Below are 26,021 nucleotides of genomic sequence, written 5' to 3' on the forward strand. Positions count from 1 at the left end.
GTCTATTTTTAAACGTTCGCTTAAAACATATTTGTTTCGATTTTAGTAGATGGTATGAGAAGCAAGATAGGTTTGGTTTGTGTTGTGTGTTGTGTTGTGTGTGTGTATGTGTGTGTGTGTGTGCTTGTGTGTGTGAATGAGTATGTTTCAGCCAAAGTAATTTGTAATTTAAGCGCTTAGAGTCTGGTGTCTCGGAGTTATAGCGCTATATAAGTTTTCAGCATTATTATTATTATTATTATTAATATGTTTATGTTGTGTATATCGCACGTGTGAAAGAAAGAAAGAGAGAGAGAGAGAGAGAGAGAGAGAGAGAGAGAGAGAGAGAGAGAGAGGGAGAGAGAGAGAGAGAAAATAAGTAGGAGTGAAATATCTGTTCAATCTTAGTTATCGTTTAACATTATAATTAACAAATGCTTGTATTACTAAAGATCTATTATTATTATTTTATTAATATATAATTATTATTAATTGATTATTATTATTATTATTTATTATTATTATTATTATTATTATTATTATTATTATTATTATTATTATTATTATTATTATTATTATTATTATTATTATTATTATTATTATTATTATTATTATTATATTATTATTATTATTATTATTATTATTATTATTATTATTATATTATTTATTATATATTATTATTATTTTATTATTAATTATTATTATTATTATTATTATTATTTATTATTTATTATTATTATTATTATATTTTTATTATTATTATTATTATTATTATTATTATTATTATTATTATTATTATTATTATTATTATTATTATTATTATTATTATTATTATTATTATTATTATTATTATTATATTATTATTATTATTATTATTATTATTATAGTAGTAGTAGTGTAGTAGTAGTAGTAGTAGTAGTAGTAGTAGTAGTAGTAGTAGTAGTAGTATTAGTATTAGTAGTAGTAGTAGTAGTAGTAGTAGTAGTAGTAGTAGTAGTACTAGTAGTAGTAGTAGTAGTAGTTGTTGTTGTTGTTGTTGTTGTTGTTGTTGTTGTAGTAGTAGTAGTACTAGTAGTAGTAGTAGTAGTAGTAGTTGTTGTTGTTGTTGTTGTTGTTGTAGTAGTAGCAAGTGTGGCAGTAGTAGTATTCAATAATGATTAATCTTTGTTACTTATAGCATAGTTACGTTATCCACGAACTACTCCACGCAATTGGGATTTACCACGAGCACGAACGCCCTGACCGAGACAAGTACCTCGATGTGAAAAAACATATAGAAGTAATAAGATCCCCTAATTCTGTACAAGACTTTGGTCTCCCCTACGACTACAGGAGCCTCATGCATTATCCAAAAAATACAGTAAGAATCTGGTCACGTTTTCCTTATTATAGCTTATCATTTAAATACGTATTAAGTCGGCACTGTGGCATATTCCACAAATAATGCCTCCGTTTATCACACTCCAAAATTATTTCACATGGAAGTAGAGGTAGACATACCTTCTTCTCTTCAGATTCAAAACTTCTTGGAAGTGTGCAATCAGTCCTTCGAATTAACCAGGGATAGGTTATATACTGAATAACAATGTCACATAACTATTTAGAACTAGAAGCATATGATTGGCGGGCTTAGAAAGATTGAAAATGGATGATCTTTCTTGACTTTCTTGAATAGGATTTATTTAGACCAGTACGTAAAATATTGTTCAATATAGTATCCAGTCTGCCGACAAATCTCTATGAGACATCGTATTTTTTTTTCTTATTGATTTCTTTCCCTTTTCTTTTTTGATTGTTGTGCGGGTGTGTGGTGGGGGGGGGGAGTCCATTGTTTGTTTTCTTTAAGTTTTAGTTGTTATTCACCTTTCGGTTGGTGGATATCTGAATTTCAAAGGGCATATCCAATCACGCCCAACAAAGTTGGAGAATCAATAATCATCTAGTCATCATATAAACGCTATTAAATATTTATTCTAACTCAAAGCAATCCTTAAATTTCAATTGTATACACCAGGTCTCATCTTCACAAGTTTGACATAACTTTTACAACAGTCGGTGTTTTTTCGCCAAGTCTCTAGATACGTCATTGGGAAAGACTCGTTTTACAATAAAATTAAAGGGGCGGTATTTTAAATACATTTATTGGATCTTCGGACCGAGAGGAACTCCAAATTTGAGATGGCTGTATCCAAGGTCACGCAATTTACAATACAGTTCAAAAGCTGTATTATCCTGCTCCAGTGTTGTACACTGACCTATAAAAATCAAATGTAAAGTCAATCAATACAAAGGTGTCAGGAGAGTAAAGCAAATGTTTATGTGAAATAAGTTTAGTAGTAGATATACGATTATTTCAAAGTGTCAAAAATATCACAGTGTTGCTGGTTACTCCGAGATGTTTGTACTATTAAATTAACGTAACAATAATTATTAGGACCCAATCAATACACGTTATGCTATGTGTAGAGTGCAGAACATTACTTAAAAAGTGAAATTTAGCAGTCATTTATGTTTCAACAATGACTGTTTACTTTCACCTTTGATATAAATTATTCAATTCAATAAAACCATTATCTCGTAATGAGTCTTTAATGCATTTTAAGCTGGGCAGTTTATTTTCGTATTAGAAACTACTTAAGGTTAATCCTCTCGCTTACCATATGTACGCCGACGATACCCAGATATATAGCCTGTGTTTGCAATCCGATATAGTTTCAAAGATAACTGTTTACGAACAATGCATCAATCATGTGATGAGATGGATGTCTGAAAATAGATTAAAATTAAATGGCGACAAGACTGAAGCCTTACTCATTGCTAGTTCCAATAATAAGACAGATCCATTTACACTGGCACTGACAATCAACGATAATGACAAAATACAACTCACAACATCAGCAAAAAATCTCGGCATCACCTTAGAGAGTGATCTGTCTATGAACAAACATATTAACAATGTGAGAAAAGTGTTATCTGCATTCTAAGAAATATCAGAACAATCAGACCATTTATTAATAGGGAAACTTGCAACAAATTGGTAACATCTTTGATATTCCCGAAAATGGACTATTGCAGTGCACTGTTTGTTGGTCTCACAAAGGACAAAATAAATAAACTCCAGAAAATACAGAACATGGCAGCCCGCGTTGTACTGCAGAAAGACAGGAAAACTGCAGCTCCCGAATTACTACAGCAAATGCATTGGCTGCCAGTGGACCAGCGGATTAAATATAAATCTTCAACTATCGTTTTCAAATGCCTGGAAGGCTCGTCACCAGCATATCTCTCAAACCTCGTTGAACGGTATAACCCACAGCGATCGCTTCGATCAACGAACGACCTCAAATTGAAAACACCCCGCTGTCGAGTGAAGGCTGGTGAACGCGCCTTTCAGCATTCTGGTCCAAGGTTGTGGAATTTACTACCACTAGAGATACGTTCTTCGTCTTCACGAGAGGAATTCAAGCGTCGATTGAAGACATTCTTATTCCGACAGGCTTTCTTTTGATTATGTGTATAATTAGCGTTGTTCGTGTACTGTGTTAGGGCTTAATGATTAAGTTAATCTATGTTATGCGCCCAGAGCCCTCCTGATGAAGGGATGTTTGGCGCACTATAAATCTATACCATTATTATTATTATTATTATTATTATTATTATTATTATTATTATTATTATTATTATTATTATTATTATTATTATTATTATTATTATTATTATTATTAATTATAGCTTTGAATCATCAAAGGTGAAGGCAACCCGTCATTCATTAAAAAAATCAACAGTCGGACTTCACGTTTTTGTTTATGTCTATGATCGAAAGCGGATTGAACTTGTATTTAATTAGGTCATAATAAATTGTTACGTCGTTTATTGATCCATACACTGTAGAGTATTTGTAACATGTATTGAAATTTATTGTTATTTGGATGTGTGTGGATATAATTGTCTGTAAACCAACTTCATGGTCAAAACTTGGAGCATGTAAAGACAGCAAAATACCTTGGCATTGAGTTTGCTAAAAACCTCAAATGGAACAAGCAACTATGTCACCTGGGTTCAAAGGCAAATCAAACAAGTGCATACATCACCCGCAATTTAAAAAGATGCCCAATTTCAACTCAAATCCTTGCTTTTAAAACTATTGTTAGACCAGTTTTGGAGTATAGCAGCTCAATTTGGGACCCATATACAAAGAAAAACATCGACACCTTAGAAAACATCCAACGTAAAACCCTACAAACTGTAGAGTGACCTTCGACAATATTGGAGGTTTCCACAAGACGAAGAAGAAGAAGAATTGTTCCGCGGCTCTGTTTAATTATGTTAGGGTTCTTTCTATCGTACGCATTTTGTGTTGTGCATGTTTTGCATGTGAGTGTGAATGTTGACTGCGTGAACGTATTAGCACTTGTTGTTACTTAGAAACATCGTAAGACGATTATTTTACGTTAGGTTAATTCCTGAAATAACTCCGTCCTGGATGGACGTATTGCGTTTTATCTTAAATTATACATATGAATGATAATAATTAAATTGAATTAACCTAGTCTTACACAGAGTCGTTACATTAATACCCATCACTATGATGTTTTGTTGACACATTGAATTAAACTATAGTGAGATATTTAATTAATGGCGCGTGTTTTTTTCTGTTTTTTCTTTCTCAGTTGTCCCTCTATCAAAAGTTGTAAAAAATTGTGTCAACCTTTGAATCAGCTGGTCTTAAATGAATATAGATTTTGGAGAGTATTGATGCCATATTAAAAAAAAAGTTTACTTCTTTAAGACCTATAAAAAACTACTTTAAAACTAAATTAGAGATTTTACACTGTTTGATATGTAGAAAAGTTACGCACCACAAAGTATGATTGGATTATCGTATTTCCGAAAAATCTTGTGCTAACGTAGTGATTATGAGTTCACGTCATACTTATTTCCAAATAATAGCAATTCGCTTTAAGTGTTATTATCATCCATCGTGGCTTGTGCTCTTGAGCTCGTTGCCTGTCAGCTCTCTCCACGAATCCCGATTCTCTGCGGTGCGCATGAAATCTGTGTTGCGTTTTAAGTCACATTTAGCTATTTTAGGTTATTTAGATACGTCATTAGTGCTCTTACAAATTTATGCACCAACGAGTGATCACCCAGACGAGGAGGTAGAGGCACATTATGAAAATGTAAACAAGGCCCTCAAATGCATAAAATCAAGTGACATTGTTTTCGTAATGGGGGATTTCAATGCAGAAGTTGGAAACGCAGCAATCTCACCGTGCATGGGAAGTTGTGGTCTGGGAGAGTCCAACGAGAGGGGTGAACGTCTGGTCCAATTTTGCGAGTCCCACGACATGACCATAATAAACACCATATTCAAACATCCAAAGAGGCGCCTATACACTTGGAAGAGCCCAGGAGATATATGCAGAAACCAAATAGATTATTTTCTCATCAAAACCAGATTCAAAAACTGTGTGACCCAATGTAAAACTTTCCCGGGTGCTGACATTGGATCGGACCATGTTCCCATCATGGTGAAAATAAAAGTTAAATTAAAAATTCCCAAACAGAAAATGGACGAAGACATAAAGTACGACCTAACTGAACTTAGAAACGAGGAGCTAAGAGCGAAATATGCTGTAGAAGTAGAAAATACGTATTATTGTCTTATGGAAGAACAAGAAGACACAAATAAAGAAACATAAGAAACGCATAAGAGTAGAATTGATAAACAATGGTCCTCTCTTAAAGGTGCAATAACAACTACAAACGATAAAATGCTAAACAAAAAATCTAAAGAGGCAAAGAAAGAATGGATGACGAATGAGATTTTGAATCTTATGAGAGAACGGAAACATTCAAAGGGCACCCCTAGGTACAATGAACTGGACAAATCAGTAAAGAAAAAGTGCATCCAGGCTAAAGAAGACTGGCTTGATGAAAAGTGCCACCGTATTGAGAAGCTATCACACGAGAGAAACCCTGGACCAATGTTTGCTGAAATCAAGAAATTTACATATAAAAACTCTCAATCTGGCGGTTGCATCAAAGACAAATCAGGTAGACTCCTCTTTGAGGTGGAAGGAATCGCCAATAGATGGAAAGAATACGTGGAGGAGCTATTCAATGCGGACAGAGGTGACAACCATATACAGTCCTTTCTACGGGAACCCACAATCCTAAGATCAGAAGTAGAGAAAGCCCTATACTGCATGAAAACAGGGAAGGCCAATGGAATAGATAGGGTGTCAACAGAAATGCTGCAAGCACTGGGTGAATTTGGTGTTGATGTGATAACGGCCCTTATGAATGAAATATACGAGTCAACACACATCCCAGAGGACCTTCGCACTTCAATCTTTATACTGCTACCCAAGAAAGCGGGTGCAATTGAGTGTTCGGACTACAGAACAATCAGTCTTATGTGCCATCTACTGAAACTCCTCCTCACAATAATCCTGAAAAGAATCTCGTCAAAAGTAGATCGTGAGATTTCAGAACAGCAAACTGAATTCAAAAAGAACAGTGGCACCAGGGAGGCAATTTTCGATTTAAAAATCCTGTCAGAAAAATACTTAGAGGTCCAAAAAGACATATATGCCTGTTTTATCGACTACTCAAAGGCATTTGATTCTGTTAGTCATCAGACATTTATCCAGGACCTTGTGGCAATAGGTGTGGAAGAGAATGATGTGGCTCTAATCGCTAATCTGTATTGGCAGCAAAAAGCTCAGATAAAAGTGCAGGCAGATACAACAGATGCAATTGAAATCAAGAAAGGAGTGCGCCAGGGATGTGTTATGTCTCCTTGCTTGTTTAATTTATACACAGAATCTATTTTTTGGCAAGTAGAAACAGCACAAGGGTTGAAGGTTGGTGGCCACAACATCAACAATTTACGTTACGCTGACGATACTGTCCTGTTGGCGGAAAGTAAGGAAGACCTACAGAAGATACTTTCAAAAGTGAACGAAGAGAGTAAAGAAAAGGGGCTGTTCATGAATGCGAAGAAGACAAAAACAATGGTGATAACAAAAAAGAAAGAGCCCATAGGCATATATATAGAAATAGAATAGTGTTCGGTGGAACAAGTATAGGAGTTCACGTACTTGGGGCAGTTGGTAACATCCGATGCAAAGTCTGACGAAGAGGTCTGGAGACGAATAATGCTGGCCAAAAATGCGTTCATGAAACTAAAGCCAATCCTCACCAACACAAATATCTCCATCAGAACACGAATGAGATGCACCAAATGCTATGTGTGGTCCATCTTCTTTTATGGTTGTGAAACGTGGACACTAACCGCGCAGACAGAACAACGTATTGAAGCTTTTGACATGTGGACGTACAGGAGAATGCTGAAAATACCTTGGACAGCAAGAAAAACAAACATCGAAGTCCTCGACCTAATGGGCCAAAAACAAAAAAGAACTTCTTTTGACTGTGAAGCACAAAAAGCTGTCATATTATGGATATATGCAAAGACATGATAGTTTCGAAAAAGGATAATGGAGGGAAGAATTGAAGGAAAGAGAGGCGGAGAAAGACAAAGGAAATCCTGGACAGATGGCATCAAGGAAGCTACAGGACGGCGCATGGCAGACTGTAACGAGGCTGCAATGGACCGTGAAGGATGGAAGGCCATGACATCCGACCTGTGGAAAGAGATGGAACCCGGGTAAGGTAAGATAAGTCATTCTTTGTCTCCTCTAGCTCTCTTTACTTCGATCATCCCAGATGTTACCAATTTTTCTATTCCGTCTCTTCTCACACATGTCCCAGCGTAACTGCCTCTTTCTGATGTTATCGATCAGTTTTCTTCCCTTTCTCACCTTCTCCAACATTTCCTCGTACACCTCACTGTCCATGATGCCCTCAACATTCTTCTATACACCCACATCTCAAATGCCTATAAGCTCCTCGTACATTTTTTGTCAAGCGTCCACTTTTCACAACCTTATAAAAGGGTACTTATAACATATGTTTCTACTACTTTCACTCTGGTCTTCATGTTTAGGTTGTTGTTTGACACAACTGGTCGTATTTTATGGAACAGGGTTTTTGCTATTGCTATTCTTTGTTTTATACCCTCTATGTCACGTGTGTCATGGGTGATGATAGTCACTAAATATTTAAATTTCTTTACTTGCTTGACAAGTAGAAGGTCGTGTTGTTGTCATTCTTTGAGACCACCATGCATTCGGTTTTCTTCATATCTAGTTTCAGGCCCATCTTTGCACTTTTGCAAACCACTATATCTAAAATTATCTGCACGTGTTCTGGAGAACAGGCCATCAGAGAAGCATCGTCTACGTATCTTATGCTATTCATATTCTGCCCTCCAACGACGACGCCTTTCATACCTTCATTTTAAAAAAAAACATATTATTTCACTATATGTGTTAAAACGGTCCGGTGATAAGACGCAACGTTGTCTTACTCCAGTCTTGATATTAAAGAAGTCCGATATTTCACTATCCAGTTTGCAACACGCTGTTTGATTCCAATATAAGTTTTTCACAAGTCGAAGGTCTTTACTGTCTATACCGATCTTTCCTAAGATTTTGAATAGCGTATCGTGCTGTACTTGATCACAAGATTGGAATAATCAATGAAGGATAGATAAAGTGATTTTTGTTTTTGATTGACCGTTGCATGATGTTTTCAATGTAAAGATTGCATTTACCGTGCCATTTTCTTAAACAAAACCAAACTGCTTGTCACTTATCTTTAGAGAGATCTTGCTCCTCATTATTTTCATAAGTATTCTTAACATAATTTTGTGGCTGGGCTCATTATGATGATTGTTCTGTGTTGGTCACAGTCAATAGTACCTTGATTTTGGGTATCGTAATGAATACCGATTGTCTTAAGACATTAGGCAATTCATATAAGACATTAAAGGCTTTTATCAGAATGTCTATTCCCAGATCGTCAAGGGCGTTAATCAATTCTATTGAGAAGCTATCTTGGCCTATCGCTTTCCCATTTTTCATATCTTTGCAATCAGCTCCTACTTCTTCTCGCATATTCTGGTGACCCATGTTCACAGTAGATATTTCTTTATCCAAGCTTGTCTCTCTTTTGGCATCCGCGTATAGATTTGTTATGTATACTGCACAGCGTTCCAAAATGTCGTTGTTGTCGATAATTATATCACCGTTTGTGTCTTTAACGCATTTTCTTGCCACGGCTGGGCGTTTTCAACTTGGATCTTGTATTGACTGGTAGAATTGTTTGATGTTAGATCGTTTTAGTCTTTCAATTCTGTGACATTCATGTTCAATATAATCTTCCTTTGCTCTCTTACACTAACGGTTTATAATCGTATTTACTTCTTTATATTCATTGCTGTTGCGTTCTAGTTTTCGTCTTTCATTCATCAGTTTAAAGATGTTGTCATCCATCCACTTACATTTGGTTCGTGTGTTTTCACAGATGGAATAGTTTCTCTTGCACATTCCGTGCTGCAGTTTGATACTTCATTCTATGTTTATATCTGAGGTCAAGTTTTCACTTTTTTCTTTCACGCATTCTTTGTAATCATTTTTTTTTTTATTTGATGGTTATAAGTGTTATAAACATACCATAATTTATGTAGTTTGTATTAAATTTTGAACTTTATTATTTATATCATAATACCTACATCACGTCGCATTACCAAAGACTGATATGAAATCTCTCGCTTTAAATCATCTTACAATAATGGTTGTATACTCAAAATTGTCAAATTAGCAAACACTGCTATATAACTTTGACAATTTTTTGTCTATGCAAGAACGTTTCACAGGGTCTTTAAATGATTTAAAAACATATTAGGCTCTTAAACAACACGATACTGTACGGAATCTCTATCGGTTCCATTATCGTGAAGCTGCGAAAAGAAGTCTTCCTGGATCTATCTCATCTCATGTAGTTCCATATCTGAAGCAGACGTCGGAGGTCATCTTCCGCCAAGCTGATCTATCTCTTGCCAATTCTATTAAAGCAGCGCCACCTTTCTCAGCTTCATCTGTCCAAGTTCTTATCCCTTTCAAATACGTTATTCTTTGTCTTCCTCTTATTCTTTTTCCATTCATCTTTCCAGTCAAGGCGAGTATTTCCAAACCAGGGTGGCGGATAATGTGTCCTAAAAATTCCATTTGGCGTTTGATGATTTTTGTTATCAGTGATCTTTTTCTGTTTGCCATTTCTAAAATTTCTTCATTTCTTTTCCTTTCCATCCATGACACCCTCATCATTCTTCTGTAAAACCACATTTCCACTGCCTCCAGTCTTTTAACCATGGTCTTGTTTATGGTCCAGCTCTCACAACCATATAGCAGCACAGACAGTACATAGCAATCCAGGACTTTGATTTTTGTTTTCATGCTAATATTCCTGTTTTTCATAATTGTATGCAGCTGGTTGAATGCATTCTTCGCCATACCTATTCTTTTCTTTATTTCACAATCTGATTTTCCATTGGATGTTACATTGAAGCCTAAATATTTGAAACATTCAACTTGTTGTATTGTTTGTCCTCTGCTTGTTATTACACAGGCTGGTGGGTTATTATTTTTAGATACCGTCATACATTCTGTTTTAGATATATTCAGTTCCAGTCCCATATTTTCACTACTCCTGACTACAACATCCAGTAATTCTTGTAGTTCATGTTCAGATTCTGCCAGTAGAACCGTATCATCTGCATACCTCAGATTTGTTACATTCTTTCCTCCAATACACACCCCCTTCTTATGTTCGATATCTCTTAATATCATTTCACTATAGAGGTTGAATAAATCTGGAGACAAAACACACCCCTGCCTAACTCCTCTTCTAATAGGTGTAAAACTGCTTAGTTCGTTGTCAACACGCATTGCTGCTTCTTGTTCCCAGTACAAATTCCGTAATATTCTTAAATCTTTACCATCAATGTCCAAGGATGATAGAATTTTGAATAGTTTTTCGTGTTGTACTTTATCAAAGGCTTTTGAATAGTCGATGAAACACATATACAGATCTTTATTTACTTCAATACATCTTTCCATCAGCATTGATAATGTGAATATTCCATTTCTGGTACCCTTGTCCTCAACAAAACCAAATTGCATCTCCCCAATTTCAGGTCGTATTTTATTTCTTATTCTTAGTAAAATTATCTTCAAAAGAATTTTTGTGAGGTGGCTCATTAGGCTAATAGTTCTGTGTTGTTCACAATCAACTGCCCCTGGCTTTTTTGGTAGTGCTATAAAAATGGATCGTTTCATATCAGTTGGCATTTTTCCTGTGTCATACACTTGATTTAGAAGGTTTGTGATGAATTCAATCCCCCATTCACCCAGGCCAGTCAAGGCTTCAATTGTTATGGCATCAGGTCCTGCAGCTTTTCCATTTTTCATGCTTTTCATGACGTTCCTAACTTCATCTTTCATTATAGAAGGCCCTTCCAGTTCTTTTATCATAGGCATTTCTCCTCGATTATCAAAAAAAAAGTTCTTCAATATATTCTGACCATCTGTTTAGAATGCAGTCTTTGTCCATGATGGTGTTTCCACGCTTGTCTTTGATGCATCCACTTTTAGCACCTGATTTAGTTTTGTTTGTCACTTCTTTGATTTTCTGATGGAAGAATTTGCCATTTTTTTCTTTGCAGGACATTATATAGTGACATTGTTCATTTATCCAGTCTTCTTTAGCTTCGTTGCATTTTCTTTTTATCTGCCTGTTCAGAGTCTTGTATTTTTCTTCCTGATTTTTGGCCTTTCTTCTCTCATTCATTAATTCTAATATCTCTGGAGTAATCCATTTCTTCTTCTGCAACTTAAGTGTGGTTGGAACATTTTCTTCTAATGATGCAGCAACACTGTCTTTAAACTGCTCATATTTCTCTTCTATATCTGTTAGTTCTCCAAGCACTTCAAACTTGTTTCTTACTGATAGTTCAAATTTTTCTTGTATCTTTTGTTCCTCCCGGAGAATGTCTAGTTGGTATTTAGGTTTAGCCTTTGCTCTTTTGCAGATTTTCAATTTAACTCGTATGGGGCATAGCACAGGTATATGATCGCTGTTACAGTCAGCCCCCGGCATAGATTTGGCATACAAAACCGAGTTTCGGAAACGTTTGCTGATGACTATGTAATCTATTTGGTTTCTCACTCCATCTCCAGGACTTTTCCATGTCCACTTCCTTCTATTGTGGTTTGTTGACCAAGTATTTGTGATTGTCAGATCATGTTGACGGCACCATTGAATAAGACGATCACCTCTGTCATTTTGTCTCCCAGACCATGTGGGCCCACAATATCTTCTATTCTTTCTCGGCCCACCTTGGCATAAAATCGCCCATGATGAGTTTTATGTCTGAAGACTTAAACTGATGCATTGCTTTATCTATTTGTTGATAGAAATTTTCCACTTCTTCATCATCGTGACTGGTGGTTGGGGCGTATATTTGTAAAATATCAAAATCAAAAGGTTTTGCTTGTAGTTTGATTGCCATTACTCTGTCTGATATGGGCCAGAATCCTTTGACTGCTCGCGCCGTTTTATTATCTAGTATAATTCCAACTCCCCTTTGGTGTTCTCCTCCTCCTGAGTATATAATTTTACAGTCATCATAATTAAGTTCTCCTGCTCCTTTCCATCTAACTTCTGATAATCCTAAAACATTGATAACCTGGATCTATAGAGAAGTCATTAAATAGGACGGCAATGGTTATGGAATTTCACAATCAACCATGAGAAGATCGTTATCGAAATACGACAGAGAGATCAGCAGTGTAGAACGACTTGACACTAAAAGGTTTTTGGGTGAGCGTAAATATACATCCGAAAAAAATATTGGATGTCTGATTATTCAAGCAGAAAAAGGTCCATGGGTCTGGACAGAGAAACTCTGATATTCTTGCAGGTGGTGATAATATTGGATATTTAAAAGGATGCTATGCCATTTTGTCTTCTCTGAATAATCTGGAATATTATTCTGGGGTCAAGCCAAAGATATTTTAAGACTGAATAAATATCGATTGCTGCCCTCCATCAAAGCACCCATCTGTATTGTATTGGACAACACTCATGGCCACTTCAAGGCTTCAACATTGGCAAATATAATAGCTGACATGACTTCATGGTTTCAATCAGATACTACTACATATCCTGACAATTTATCAAAATGCTAACTATACTCTTGAGTAAAAAATTGAATCAGAAACAGCTTTCAAAGCAGACTGTCTAATCAGAGAGTTTTGACATGACGTTGTCTAGTATTTCTTGGTGGTTGGTGTTGTTATTATTGTAGTTGTAGTAGTAGTAGTAGTAGTAGTAGTAGTAGTAGTAGTAGTAGTAGTAGTAGTAGTAGTAGTAGTAGTAGTAGTAGTAGTAGTAGTAGTAGTAGTAGTAGTAGTAGTAGTAGTAGTAGTAGTAGTAGTAGTAGTAGTAGTAGTAGTTATTGTTGTTGTTGTTGTTGTTACAGTTGTTATTGTTGAATACATATTTGTGGAGATAATCATAATTGATGATTATTTTTTTTAACCAGTCTACATTAATTTATGTAATCCTCTTTGACATAAAGACAAGCTATTTCTCAAACTTTTGCAATCAAAATTATATTGGAAGCACGTTATATTTGTATTCACCAGTAATGTGTATTATTAGTTATAAAATATAGATATCTGATAGTTAATAATTGCCGTTTGTTGCTTCATATTCAAATACCTCACGTATATCGTTTAAGCTTAAATTAACCGAACACTCCAGTTTAACCAATTCCTTCAAAATGGATATGCGGAAAATTCATAATTTTGATAATGTATATCTTCTGTGAGTTCCGATCCTCACCTGTTATCGATTTTAATATTATCCTTTCCTATAGTTTTTACATTCATGAAAACATAGTTATTATTAAGACAAATTAATTCAGAGATTCATGCAAATTTTTGCAGCTATGCATTGGGGGTCAGCTGAGAAAAAGAAGAAACACACGCGCCACTTATTAAAAATCTGAATATAAGTTGTACATCGCGCACCGAATTACTCAACTTTTAAACCGATGTCTTGAGCTGGCTAATACAAAACAAAACGACTTTGAAGGCCTTTATTATCTGACGCTAAAGAATCAAATCTACCAAGTTGTAGGCCAAAATGAGTCGCATTCTTCAAAGAGAAAAAGCGAAAAAATATTGACACATTCAAAGTGTACGCGTAAAAAGGCAACAGCCTCCTCACGAGAGGCAGACCATCAAAGAACCATACTACTCTGCTGCTGCTTCGCGTCCATGTACACCTTAAGTTGAATATTCAAGCATAACGAGCAGATCAACCACTCGGAACACGCAAATGGAAGAAGATTGCCACAATAATAAACCATAGGGAGTTGAACAGAGACAAAATCTGATCCTATCAAAACAGAACAAGACATAGGACTGACAGTTATACCCAGTATAAGAAAACGAAAAATCATGTGATTAAGTATCAATATTATGGAATTAAAAGCCACACAGCAGACAAATGCTACAAAGTCATGGGATGTTCAAAAGACCAAAACACGTGTAAATAATCAGACACAAGTAATGTCAGAGGAAAAAAAAAAACTTGTATTGCATTATAGGGGTGTCAATATTAACACAAACTCACAAGTCAGGATCGCTTTTATTTTGTGTAGCTAAAGCTAATGGAACTGATTGCAAACTTTTGGGATGCATTACAGTGGAAATAAAAGCATTTATGGTTAATGAAGAAGACAAAACTGGAAAACCCGTACAAAGCATAACACTCAGTGGTAGAGTAGAAACCTTTGAAACAGCTAACGTTTACATAGAAACCCTCTACTATACAGGATGAGTATAATGCTGTAAGCTTCCCAACTTTTTTGCTTAGATTATCATTGGAAATATAAAATGATATAAAGTGATAATCCAAGACCACGTAGATGACAATATCATAACCACAGGCGATTTCAATGCTAAAATAGGAACAAGGAAAAAACAAAAACGAAACATGCCTTGGTGATTATTCCAAAGGACTGCGCAATGAAAATGGCCAGTAACTTATTGATTATTGCTGCGGTCATAAATTATTCATATGTAATAGTGCCTTTAAACAGCTTTCCCGTCATGTTGCTTCATGGCATGGAACTTGGGAAAATCATGATGATAAGATTATCAATACGTAAAAACAGAGAGACTTTATCATACTTTCGGACCATAACAAACGCATTCTCAATGATTCACGAACATTTGCAGGAATGAAGACATCCACACACCATTATCATTGCATACGGTTTTATTGCATTTTTCTTTGATTATAAGTCTATTATGTGTTTTGTCGTTTGATTACACTCATCGCCAACAGGCCAACGGAAAATGAAAATAAGCCTAGGCATAAGTAGACAAACAGGATAGGAAATCGACCATTGTCTTCAGCAGTCTAAGAGATGACTTAGTCAAAGAATACTTCAGAAACAAACTCGCTTTGAATCTTTCCTCAAACAATTTAAAGGATGCCTCTAACCCAGCTGATAACATCTTGTCCAAAGCGTACTGATGAGCAGGGAAGCAACACTGCCTGTGAGAAGTTGTGCTCAAAAACAAAGTTACTGTCCAATACTCCATGACTGATCACAGCAGACAAAAACAATGAGACAATGAAAAGCAAGAATGCATAAAAATAAATCTCAATTAATAGATAATCACAAAAAGAACATAGATGAGATTGTGACAGAAATAAAAAGTACGAGTGACAGTATGAATATATTTAAAGCGGTGAATACACTCAAACGACAAAAAAAATACACAATTGACTTACAATCAATGATAAATGTAATAAGACCTTATGTAATGATAAAGACACTATAAACACTATAAGCCTGTACTAAACTGAGAAACACAAGGGTATTCAAGAAGTGGAAGCATTCAGTCTACCAATTAATATCTTGAAACGCCTATAACGCCTTGAGAAATAAGAGACGCTATATAAAAGCTCAATAAAAACAGATCGCCAGGTCTAGATGGTTTAAGGGTAGAAGAACTAAAATATCTTGACAAAATAAGTTACCAATCTTGGAAGAGGAAAACTCATTCTGCTAAGCAATCCATGTAACAAGAAAGACCCTTTTGAAAATGTGCGACCAATCGTTTTATTATCTACGCTAAGAAAAGTGTTCAGCACAATCAGGCTTGATAGAATTATAGAAAAGGTAGAAGATCGCCATCACAAGGCAGGTTTTAAAAAAGAACATAGAAGCACTGCTGGCATAATATTGGCCCATCGATGGCTGAAAGTCAGATCGGGGAAATAAAAGGAAGAATTTACCTTTCGACACCATTTTATGTAGAAACAAGTTGTCATCAATCCTTGACTCATTTTTGGAAAATGATCACTCGAAGCCCATATGACATATATTATCAACTAATACATTACAATTTGAAGCCGACAGAGAATCAACAACAATATCAATCTCAATTTGACCCTCAAGGAGACAGCTTGAGTCCAATTATATTCACGACATACCTCATATCGGCGATGAAAGATCTAAAACTAAAATTACCACCAATAAAGAAAATCACTCGTGAATAGATATACACAGATATTACAGATCTTTAAAACAGAACATCAAGCAAAAATATACATGCCAATAATATCAACTGCCCAAGAAGCATGGAATTTGAAAGTGATTCAATCCAAAACAGAATATACAAAAATCAACAGAAATTTAAATAAATGGAAAAATGTAAGTAAGCTTGTCAATTTGAACAGATGAAGACATCAGAAAACAAAAACAGCTGGCCACCAATGCATTCAACCAACTCCAAAAATTATGAAAATAAACAAATGCAAATTTACAAGACTCTGGTTATTCCGATATTGACATTTAATTGTGGAACCTGGGGCCTCACACAAGAAAGAACTTAGAAAGTCTTTATTCCTATATGGAATAAATACATTAACTGAGTTGATACTCGTGTTTCGTCGGTTTAGTAAAATAGAACCAGCCTCTTTCTCCTCCCATTGTCCCAGATTCACTACCAACAGATGTACACTTCCCATAAGTTTGTATTGTTTCGGCGTGTTTCAGCGCGTTTCGTAAAATAGAAACACCCTTCTGTTAATTGCCTTCTCACGGATATCAACGCTTTTTTAATAAGATATGTCAAATTGAATTATAATCTAAAGCATACATTTTTACATGAAATTTGTCACAACAGTTTGATTCGAAACTTTGTAATTCTTTTAAGATATATCCATAAGCTAAAGCTGTAGAATATATATTTGGTGACCTAAAATGCTACAATCTTTATAAGCGGGAAGAATATGGAGGTTATTAGTTCATTAATTTATGTCGGAAAGTTTGCCCCAAGATTTATATATATATATATATATATATATATATATATATATATATATATATATATATATATATAAATATATATATATATATATATATAAATATATATATATATATATATATAAATATATATATATATATATATATATATATATATATATATATATATATATATATATATATATATGCCAGGTCATCAAACAATGGCGCAAAACGGGTATCACCATGACAATGTATTTTTTCACGCAAAAAGGTTGTTTTTAACCTATAGTGACGAAATAGAATGACTACAACCGCCCAATATAGGTAATTAAATTTGTTTAAGGGAAAGACTCAAACCACCCCTTTAGCATTATATATCGTCATTATAATAGGTACCACAAGAGCCTATTGATAAATATTTAAAATTGACTTTTCTTACTAAATTCATAAAGCATTCTGATAGTCATGTAAAACACTTTTTAAAATGTTGAAAATCCATACATAAATAATAAATTGAGAGCAAATATATTTTTCAAGAACTGAGCATTCTTTTCCTTGCCAATTGTTGTAAGAAAATGTCCCTTTGACGTCATGTAACTAACCACTAAAAAGATGTATCATACTTGTGACGCAAATTTTAAAGCATAGTGACTAGGTAAATAAAATATAACAAGATTTGAACCAGACACATTATTTTCCTAAATCTACAGTCTGTTGAAATTCCCCCAAAACACTCGTGACAGTAAATGGTTTGGCCTCCAGCATGACGAAATAGCGTACTCCATATACTATATTAACATAATCATCATCATATCTTGTCGCGCCAGTGAGTCAGCCAGTCCCTGGCAGTCTGGTTGCATTCCCTCAGGTCAGCATTGGTGCAGTGAGGTCCCAGCGAGCATTCAGACAGGATGTGGTCCATGGTCTGTCTGGGGTGACCGCATGGGCATTCAGTGCCCGGTGAGATTTTCCATTTAAAGTGGTTGGTGGCGGTGTTTCCCACGTTTGCTCTAGCTCTGTTCAACGCCACCCATTCTTTTCTATTGAGGTCTGTGCCTGCTGGGAGCTTTTCTGTTGGGGGCTGGAGGGCATCGTTTGCTGTCTTGTCCCATTCTACCAATTTGTCCAGGCGGAAGAGTGCTGAGTGGTCTGGGTGAAGGCTCTCTACTGTGAGGAAGCTTTTCCTTGATTTGAGCCTGCTTTTTGGGCAATTGTGGTCATAAAGGGGGTGTCTCTGCTCCATTTCCTGTTTGTATTTTTGTATTTGGGCATGAGTTTCCCTCCTGATGTGTGGTGGGGCTATTCCTGCTGCACGGTAGACCAGTGGTAATGGTGTTGCTCTCAGCTGGCCCGTTACGATCCGGCAGGCGTTGTTGAGCTCGGGGTCTAGCTTGGAGGCATGGCGTAATCGGGCCCATACAACTGAGCAGTACTCCGCAGTTGAGTAGCTGAGGGCCAATGCTGTGGTCCTTAGAGTTTTAGGGTCAGTTCCCCAGTTCATGTTTGCCAGCTTTCCAAGGAGGGCATTACTCGTGGACACTTTTGCCTTGGTCTTCCTCACGTGTTCTCTGAAGGACAGTCCGATCAAGCGTCACTCCGAGGTACACTGGGTGGTAGTTGTACTCTAATGTCTGGCCATTCCACTTGATGTTAAGTTTTTTGTGGGCTTGGTGGTTGTTGAGGTGAAATGCACACACTTGTGTTTTCCCTGGGTTGGCGTTCAGCGAGTTTTTAGTGTAGTACTTTGTAAGGGTGTCTAGGGCATTTGTCAGTCTGCTCTCGATTGGTTGGAAGGACACATCCTGTGTTGCGAGGCATAGGTCATCAGCATATATGAATCGGCGGATATTTGGGAACTCAGGCTGATCATTTGTATATATGTTGAAAAGTGTTGGAGCCAGCACTGATCCTTGGGGAAGACCATTCTTCTGGGTGCGCCACCTGCTCTTCCGGCCATCCATTTCAACAAAGAAGCACCTGTTTTCGAGAAGTGACTGGATAATATTTACAATTTTCTTATTCTTTATCATTTTAGCCACTTTGAGGAGTAGGATCTTGTGATTCACTGTGTCATAGGCTGCAGTGAGGTCGACGAAGACTGTGCCAGTGACCTGTTTTGTCTCAAACCCATCTTCTATGAATTGTGTAAGGTTTAGAAGTTGACCACATGTTGACCGTCCTGGTCGGAATCCAGCCTGGTCTGGAGACAGTTGTTCGTCTCGACTGGGTGACATGCGGGACATAACCATTCGTCCAAATAGCTTGTATGCGATGCACAGGAGGGAGATCGGGCGATAGCTTTTCTTGGATTTTGGATCTTTCCCCGGTTTCAGTAGGGCGACTACTCTTGCTTTCCTCCATGCACTTGGCAGCCTGTTTGTCCTTGCGCATACATTGAAGAGGTCCAATAGCCAGGATAGGGTTCTCGGGCCAAAGTGTTGAAACATCTCAGTTGTGATTCCATCCAGTCCAGATGTTTTTCCTGCCTTCAGATGGGACAAGGCCTCTAGTAGCTCCTCCAGGGTAAAAGAGTCAAGATGATCTTCACATTCCTTGAGGGCTTTGTCCATTTCACGTTTCAGGGCTTTTAGTTGGCTTCGTGCTTTCTTGGCTGGTTTCCAATTCAGTAGAAGCTGATGTGCTTCTTGGTCAGGTGTTACTGCAGCCACTCTTGTCTGGGTATTTTTGTCATTATTCAGTTTTGAAATTGTAGTCCAGGCCTTTTTGCTGTTTAGGGTCATATTGGTGGAGGTTATTAATTCCTTCCATCTTTCTGATCTTTCATCGGCTATCATTGATGTGAGTTCTTCACCCAGTTCTAGGGTTTCTTCACTGAAAGGATCCACCTGGTATGATTCAATGTATCTTTCATATAGTTTCTTGCTTTCATCTTGGAGACATGGAATATAACTTTTTCGGCATCCTCTGGGGATGTTTTTCTTTGCAACTTTCCATATGAGTGTTCTAAAGTCGTCGTATCTCTATGGGTCACTTTTTATATTGGTGATCTCATTGTCTAAATCTTTAGTAAAGTTTTCCCAATTTGCTTTTCTAAAATTGAATCGTGGTATCGCATTTGATTCGAGGGCTTTAACAGCTGGTTTGATGCTGATGGTAATAGGCCTGTGTTGAGATTTCGGTATAGGCTCACCTACAGTCCTTTCAAAGTTTGAGAAGTTTTGAGAGGATATGAATTCCAGGTCCGGATTGTAACCTTTCTTCCACCGGGCACTCATAAAGGTTAACATAATGATCATGCAAAATGACACGTAATTCACGTCAACGGTTAGATAGTAATCCAGGGAAGAGATCCATTTTTTAAGACATTTTGTTCAAATGGTCTTTGGAAAAATAAAGAATTGAATTTCAGGAAAAACGCAATATTGCATGTTGGCAGAAAAATAGCTATAATCACGAGCAAAATTTATAAAAGATTAAATATCTCTCAAAATAATGGAGATAGAAGACAATTATCGTATGCTATAGGAAATCGGACCTGCTGAAAACAAAAATCTTCTTAACTTTTTGGTAAAATTAATATTTCCTTCTCAAAATTCAACATGAAATCATGAATGGTAAGCATCCTGTTCGAACCAACATCATGAAATAATAAATCAACCTCTTAAGAAACCCCTATAATCTCAAGACAACATGTTTGTACTTCCGCGACGTCTGTTTTCACTTCCATTCTACTTTTTGGACTTGTCAGGTAATTATATTGCTTGGTTTTGCCTTGGCCCTCTCTAGGATGCTTAACCGAAAAGGTGCAGCAAAATGTATTATTCCTATATTGGGGGATGATTTTTCCACTGTATTCCTATGCAATTGTTTTAAAAACGACATTACACATTCGAGCTTAAAAATATATTGCAGTTCTAACGAGGTCAATGATTTTGTCATGACAACAACATAGCCACCATGAGTGGAGAGTGTGCGGATAAATTCGTCCCTTTTTTGTTTAGCAATATATAAACACCGAGAGATAAACAGAATATGAAAAAATACAATGAAAACCGAGGCTAGAAAGTTATGAAAACAGATTACAGCTTAATAACAACCGGAAGAAATGAGGGGTTAATTTGGGCCTTTCCATCATTAAAACATACCCACTTACCGACCTGAGTTGTCAATTGAAATAACAATATTAATCGTATCCATTTTGTTATAAACTATCTAAAACATAAACTATAATTAATAAAATATCCATGTGGTTTTCGTGAACTCTTTTCTTTTTGTCAATAATTGGAGATTACATTCTCACGGCATGAGGTGTAAAAAATCCGATAACACTCAAAGCTGAAAACAAGGATTTGGTAGGCATTTTTAAAATGCGATAAATCGGTCATTAAACAATCCTCATTAAAACCAATTGATAGAAATAGTGATAAAATATTTGTCTTTAAGATAGACTCGGTTAAATATTAATATCAATAACATGTCGGGAGTTTTAGCTGATGTAATTTTTTACAACGGCATTTTTGAACCTTTAATACCATTTTGGATTTTTGAAGTGGTATAGGAATAAAGCTGAAACCTTCCTCTTTCAGACGATACACAATTTAGCTCTGTACATTTTTTTTAATTGCCAAGGTATCCATAGTTCAATGGACCGGCTTAAAATTAGTTCTTTTCTCGACGTGTGACGCAAAATATATAGGTACTACGTCTATTGTGGTACCTAATTATAGGTATAAAAAATTTTTTTCGTGAAAAAATATATTATCTGTTTTGATACTCGTGATTTGTCCGGTTTCGTTGAGTTTCGACGAGGTTCTTAAAATGGAACCGCCATCCTCCTCTCATAGTCCCAGGATCACTCAACATTGGGGTACACTTCCCATAACTTTTTCGGGTTTCGGAGGATTTCGTGAAAAAGGAACTCCCTTTCTTTAATAGTCTTATGGCTGGATACATTTCAAGTTAGTGAATACTTTTCTTTCAATCGTTGTTATGTAGCCACATATAATAAAAGCTGATTGAGTTAATATTCATTACTCACCTCTCTAAAGAGCGTGCGCATAACGGTCACACTGTTCCTGTCCATATTTGAACTATATTGTAAAAATGTATATCATCAAGACTCCGAGTTTCCTGTCTCACATTTGCTACTTGAAATATTGTCAATATATTACCAAGCAACTTGAAATGTTGTTAATATATTATCAAGCCACTTGAAATATTGTCAATATATTATCAAGCCCGAGTCCGGACGAAAAGAATTGCATGGACTCAGAATGGAAATGAAACCTCACAATCCCACAAGCAATATGGAACATTATCATCGTCTCCGCAAGATCGCATCATATATTAATTTGTAACTATGATCACTATTCATTGATACGAATACTACTTTCATTAAATATCCTCTTTCCAATAATATCAGCTTAAACAAACTCGTCATTTATACTTTTTAAAAGTAACTAGTAAATTCTTGAGGCCTTACTTATCAAATCTTTATTATATAAATGTAGTCGAGTTAGCTCTTGAGCGCTCATCAGACCATGACTGATTCTGTCTAAGATATTTGTAGTTATTTTTCCAATTTGCGATTTGCATGGGTTAATGAGTGGACAATGAACTTTATTACTGAAATGTGTTCAATATTATTGAGTGTGATGAAGGATTAGATAAAATACAGTAACAACAATAAAGATATCGCTTTCTGTAGAATGAACAAAATAAAATGTAAGAGTAAAATGTAATTCAAATAGTTTATATACATATTAAGAGAGAGATAGAGAGAGAGAGAGATAGAGAGAGAGATAGAGAGAGAGATAGAGAGAGAGATAGAGAGAGAGAGAGAATCATATTCAAGCAATTAACAGGCCAGTGCGTTTCACAGTATTTCATCCATCTGTCGGTGACGTTCTTTGTGTTGTTGTTGTTGTTGTTGTTGTTGTTGTTGTTGTTGTTGTTGTTGTTGATGATGATGTTGTTGTTGTTGTTGTTGTTGTCTTTGTCGTTATTATTGACGTGGTTGTTCAATGCATATTTTAATTCATATTTTCCAGGCAGATTACAAATTCATTCCCCGCAATCCAGACTTCCGAGATGTAGTCGGACATTATACTGGAATGAGCTTCCTGGACGTGAGGACGGTCACAATCTTGTACAACTGTGTCCCAAGTCAGTAGTAAAGATAAGAACAATAGTTATTAGAACAGTTTCAAAACAGAGAGGCATACATTACAAAATGAGCATTTCATAGAACACAATCCACTTTACCGCTTTGCGGTAGCTACCCCGCCTACAGCAACACTTACGATTAATGACGAGATGAGACATTCGTAAGGCGATATCACAATCATTTATCGCCGGAGGAAAATGTCTTAACAGTCGAGTACAATTCTCCAATAAAATAATAGAAAGAGTGTGAGTAAGGAGTAAGTTTCCATTGACTTAACTGTGCGCTACTTAAAGCGGCACTAGAACCCTGGACCTATCGATAAGATAGCACGTGTCAAAATAAGACCAAAATATAGAGCATAGTATTTTGGTCACAAACCTCTTCTCCGCCAGCATATTATATGTATGGCTTTAAGAGGAAACTCGGCAATAGCTTTGCTGTAGGGGAGAGAGAGAGAGAGAGAGAGAGAGAGAGAGAGAGAGAGAGAGAGAGAGAGAGAGAGAGAGAGAGAGAGAAAGAGAGAGAGAGAAAGGACACCCGAAAGGAATGCGGATATAAATGAATGAGATGAAAGAGCACAGGTCCGTATTGAGGTTATGCGGTTAGGCAGAACACTCACATGATCCGCCCGGTAGAGGACATCTACCAACAAAACAAGCTATCTTTAAAATTAGCGTTTAAAGTGTGATCAGTATATTATGTGAGACAGTATCCCTCGACTTGAGGTTTAAAATGAAATTCAAAGAGTGAAGGCTACTGTATTCCTTCTGTCAACGCTACGCCTTTAGGTAAAATACTCACAACATAGAGATCGAATTTATGGTGAACTGATAAGCCAATAGGCTGTATAAAAACAATAACAAAGTGCTGAGTGTCGTGAACTTCGTGCCTTCTATACTGATAGGAGGATTTAGTGGACAGACAAAGTATAGTTCTTGGATATAATATATACATTATGAGTATTTGTAATCAGTGTGATATTTTCACGCGTCCAAACACAATGTCGTCGTGTCCATCTGGGATAAATGTGTGTATTTGATGACAGGAACGGTTGTGTTGAATCTGCCGCTAGTGTCCTCTTCCCCGGTTCCTGTCTTACTCTCTCAATCCTAGAGATTTTTGCTAATACCCGCAAACACAACACAGCACTCCCTGATTCGCACAATCAAATTGGTTTTTTAATGTCTCCAATACACCTTTCAGTCGATTATTAGCAAAGTTAAAATAAGAACATACCCGTGATCAGATGTTAGAAGTGACCACGATATTGTGTTGTGCCAACTATCATTAATACTTTAACGGGTTTTTAGCAATAATAATTCGTTTGGTTCCTACCAATTGTGTGAATATTTTTTTTCTTAATTTTCAATTGTCAACTCTAAGGGAACAGGGTCACCATAAGAAAAGTGAAAAAAGTCGAATGAAGAATTCCACGATGATAGTATTTTAATTTTAATGGAGAATTTATTAAATTTCTGATACTTTATTTCATATTAAAAAAAGACCCATACTCTTTTAGTTATTCCTTATTTTTCACACCTAATCTAGGGGTTAGCAAGCAAAAAAAAATAGAATTGTTACTTTCGTTTTGGGATTAGGATGGAATCTTCGCTATTATAGAAATACAATGAGCGGTCATCTTTAGTGTCAGTTCTATTTTTGTTGTTCGTAAACAACGAATCAAATTTAAAGCGTCCTTTTTAAATAGCGTTCTTCAAGAATACTGCTTTTTGAAACCAGTATCTGATCAAAAATAATTTCATGATGAATTCCAAGAAAAATATGAAGGCGATTTAAGAATAAATTGTTCTCGCAGTGATATCAGACAAAGAAAACGTAAAATTCATGGTAATCGGTTTACAGAAGATAAGAAAAAGGTGCTGTTAGTGTTAGTAGTAGTAGTAGTAAAAGTAGTGTATTTGATCACAGTGATGGAGCTGTTTTGGAATGTGCTAATGATAGTTTTGTAATCAAATAAGTGTGTTTAGAAAAACAGCCTGCCACGCCCAAGTCTCGAAGTGAAGTATAGTTGTGCAATGCGTATGATGTGATGGATGAGCAGAGAATCAGATTCTGATGATAAAGGAAATATATGTTATATCAAGTTGTAGATTAACATGAAAGATAGTGGGTTTAAAATTATTGATCTAATCATTGTACAAGAACAAATGTATTCAAGACTTTGTGTGTAATGTGTGTCATAGTAAAGTTGAAAGGAAAGAAACTGAGCGGCGTGGTTTAGGAAGTATGTCTGGTTTTGTTTATGATACCAAAATCTGTCCTTCGAAGCAGTTAGCTCCAATTTGATCTGATCCTCTAATCCATGTAAATGGATCGGGTAGCCTTACTGTTCATTTCGTGGTAAATATACCCCCTCATGTTCAGAAGTCTAGTTTTAAGAAAATAAAAATAGACTATTCGTGAGGCTGTTGTGAAGTCTCAGGTTGAAAGTTGTGGTAAGGCGGGTGAAATCGTAGACATCGTAAAGTATTGCCTGAAACTGGCCGAAAAATGACGTGAAAATACCAGTCTTTTGCCACAAAAGAAAACAAATAGTGAGTTGTATTCAATAGTTCAACCGATGAAATCACTTGTTTCCTTGAACTCTAC

The 26,021-nt window shown here is 36.0% G+C and overlaps 1 protein-coding gene and 1 long non-coding RNA gene across 3 annotated transcripts in view; both read left to right on the top strand.

Moving 5' to 3' along the window:
• Positions 1–1,156: 1,156 nt before the first annotated feature.
• On the top strand, positions 1,157–2,014 carry LOC144960743 (zinc metalloproteinase nas-14-like; the record flags this gene model as incomplete). The annotated part of the gene is given in 2 exon segments (XM_078894036.1): positions 1,157–1,339; positions 1,994–2,014. Coding segments are annotated over 2 exon segments (204 nt in total), but the record flags the coding sequence as incomplete, so codon positions are not given.
• A 21,280-nt stretch (positions 2,015–23,294) lies between these two features.
• LOC144960656 (uncharacterized) overlaps positions 23,295–26,021 on the top strand; it is a 9,232-nt gene continuing 6,505 nt past the window's right edge. For both annotated transcript variants that reach the window (XR_013642906.1, XR_013642905.1), the window contains exon 1: positions 23,295–23,410. This is a non-coding gene — a long non-coding RNA (uncharacterized LOC144960656). The remainder of the gene's footprint in view (positions 23,411–26,021) is intronic.

Source organism: Berghia stephanieae, chromosome 15 (genome assembly GCF_034508935.2).
Source record: "Berghia stephanieae isolate SIO BIC M18660-M18661 chromosome 15, UCSD_Bste_1.3, whole genome shotgun sequence".
Classification (NCBI taxonomy): Eukaryota; Metazoa; Mollusca; class Gastropoda; order Nudibranchia; family Aeolidiidae; genus Berghia; species Berghia stephanieae.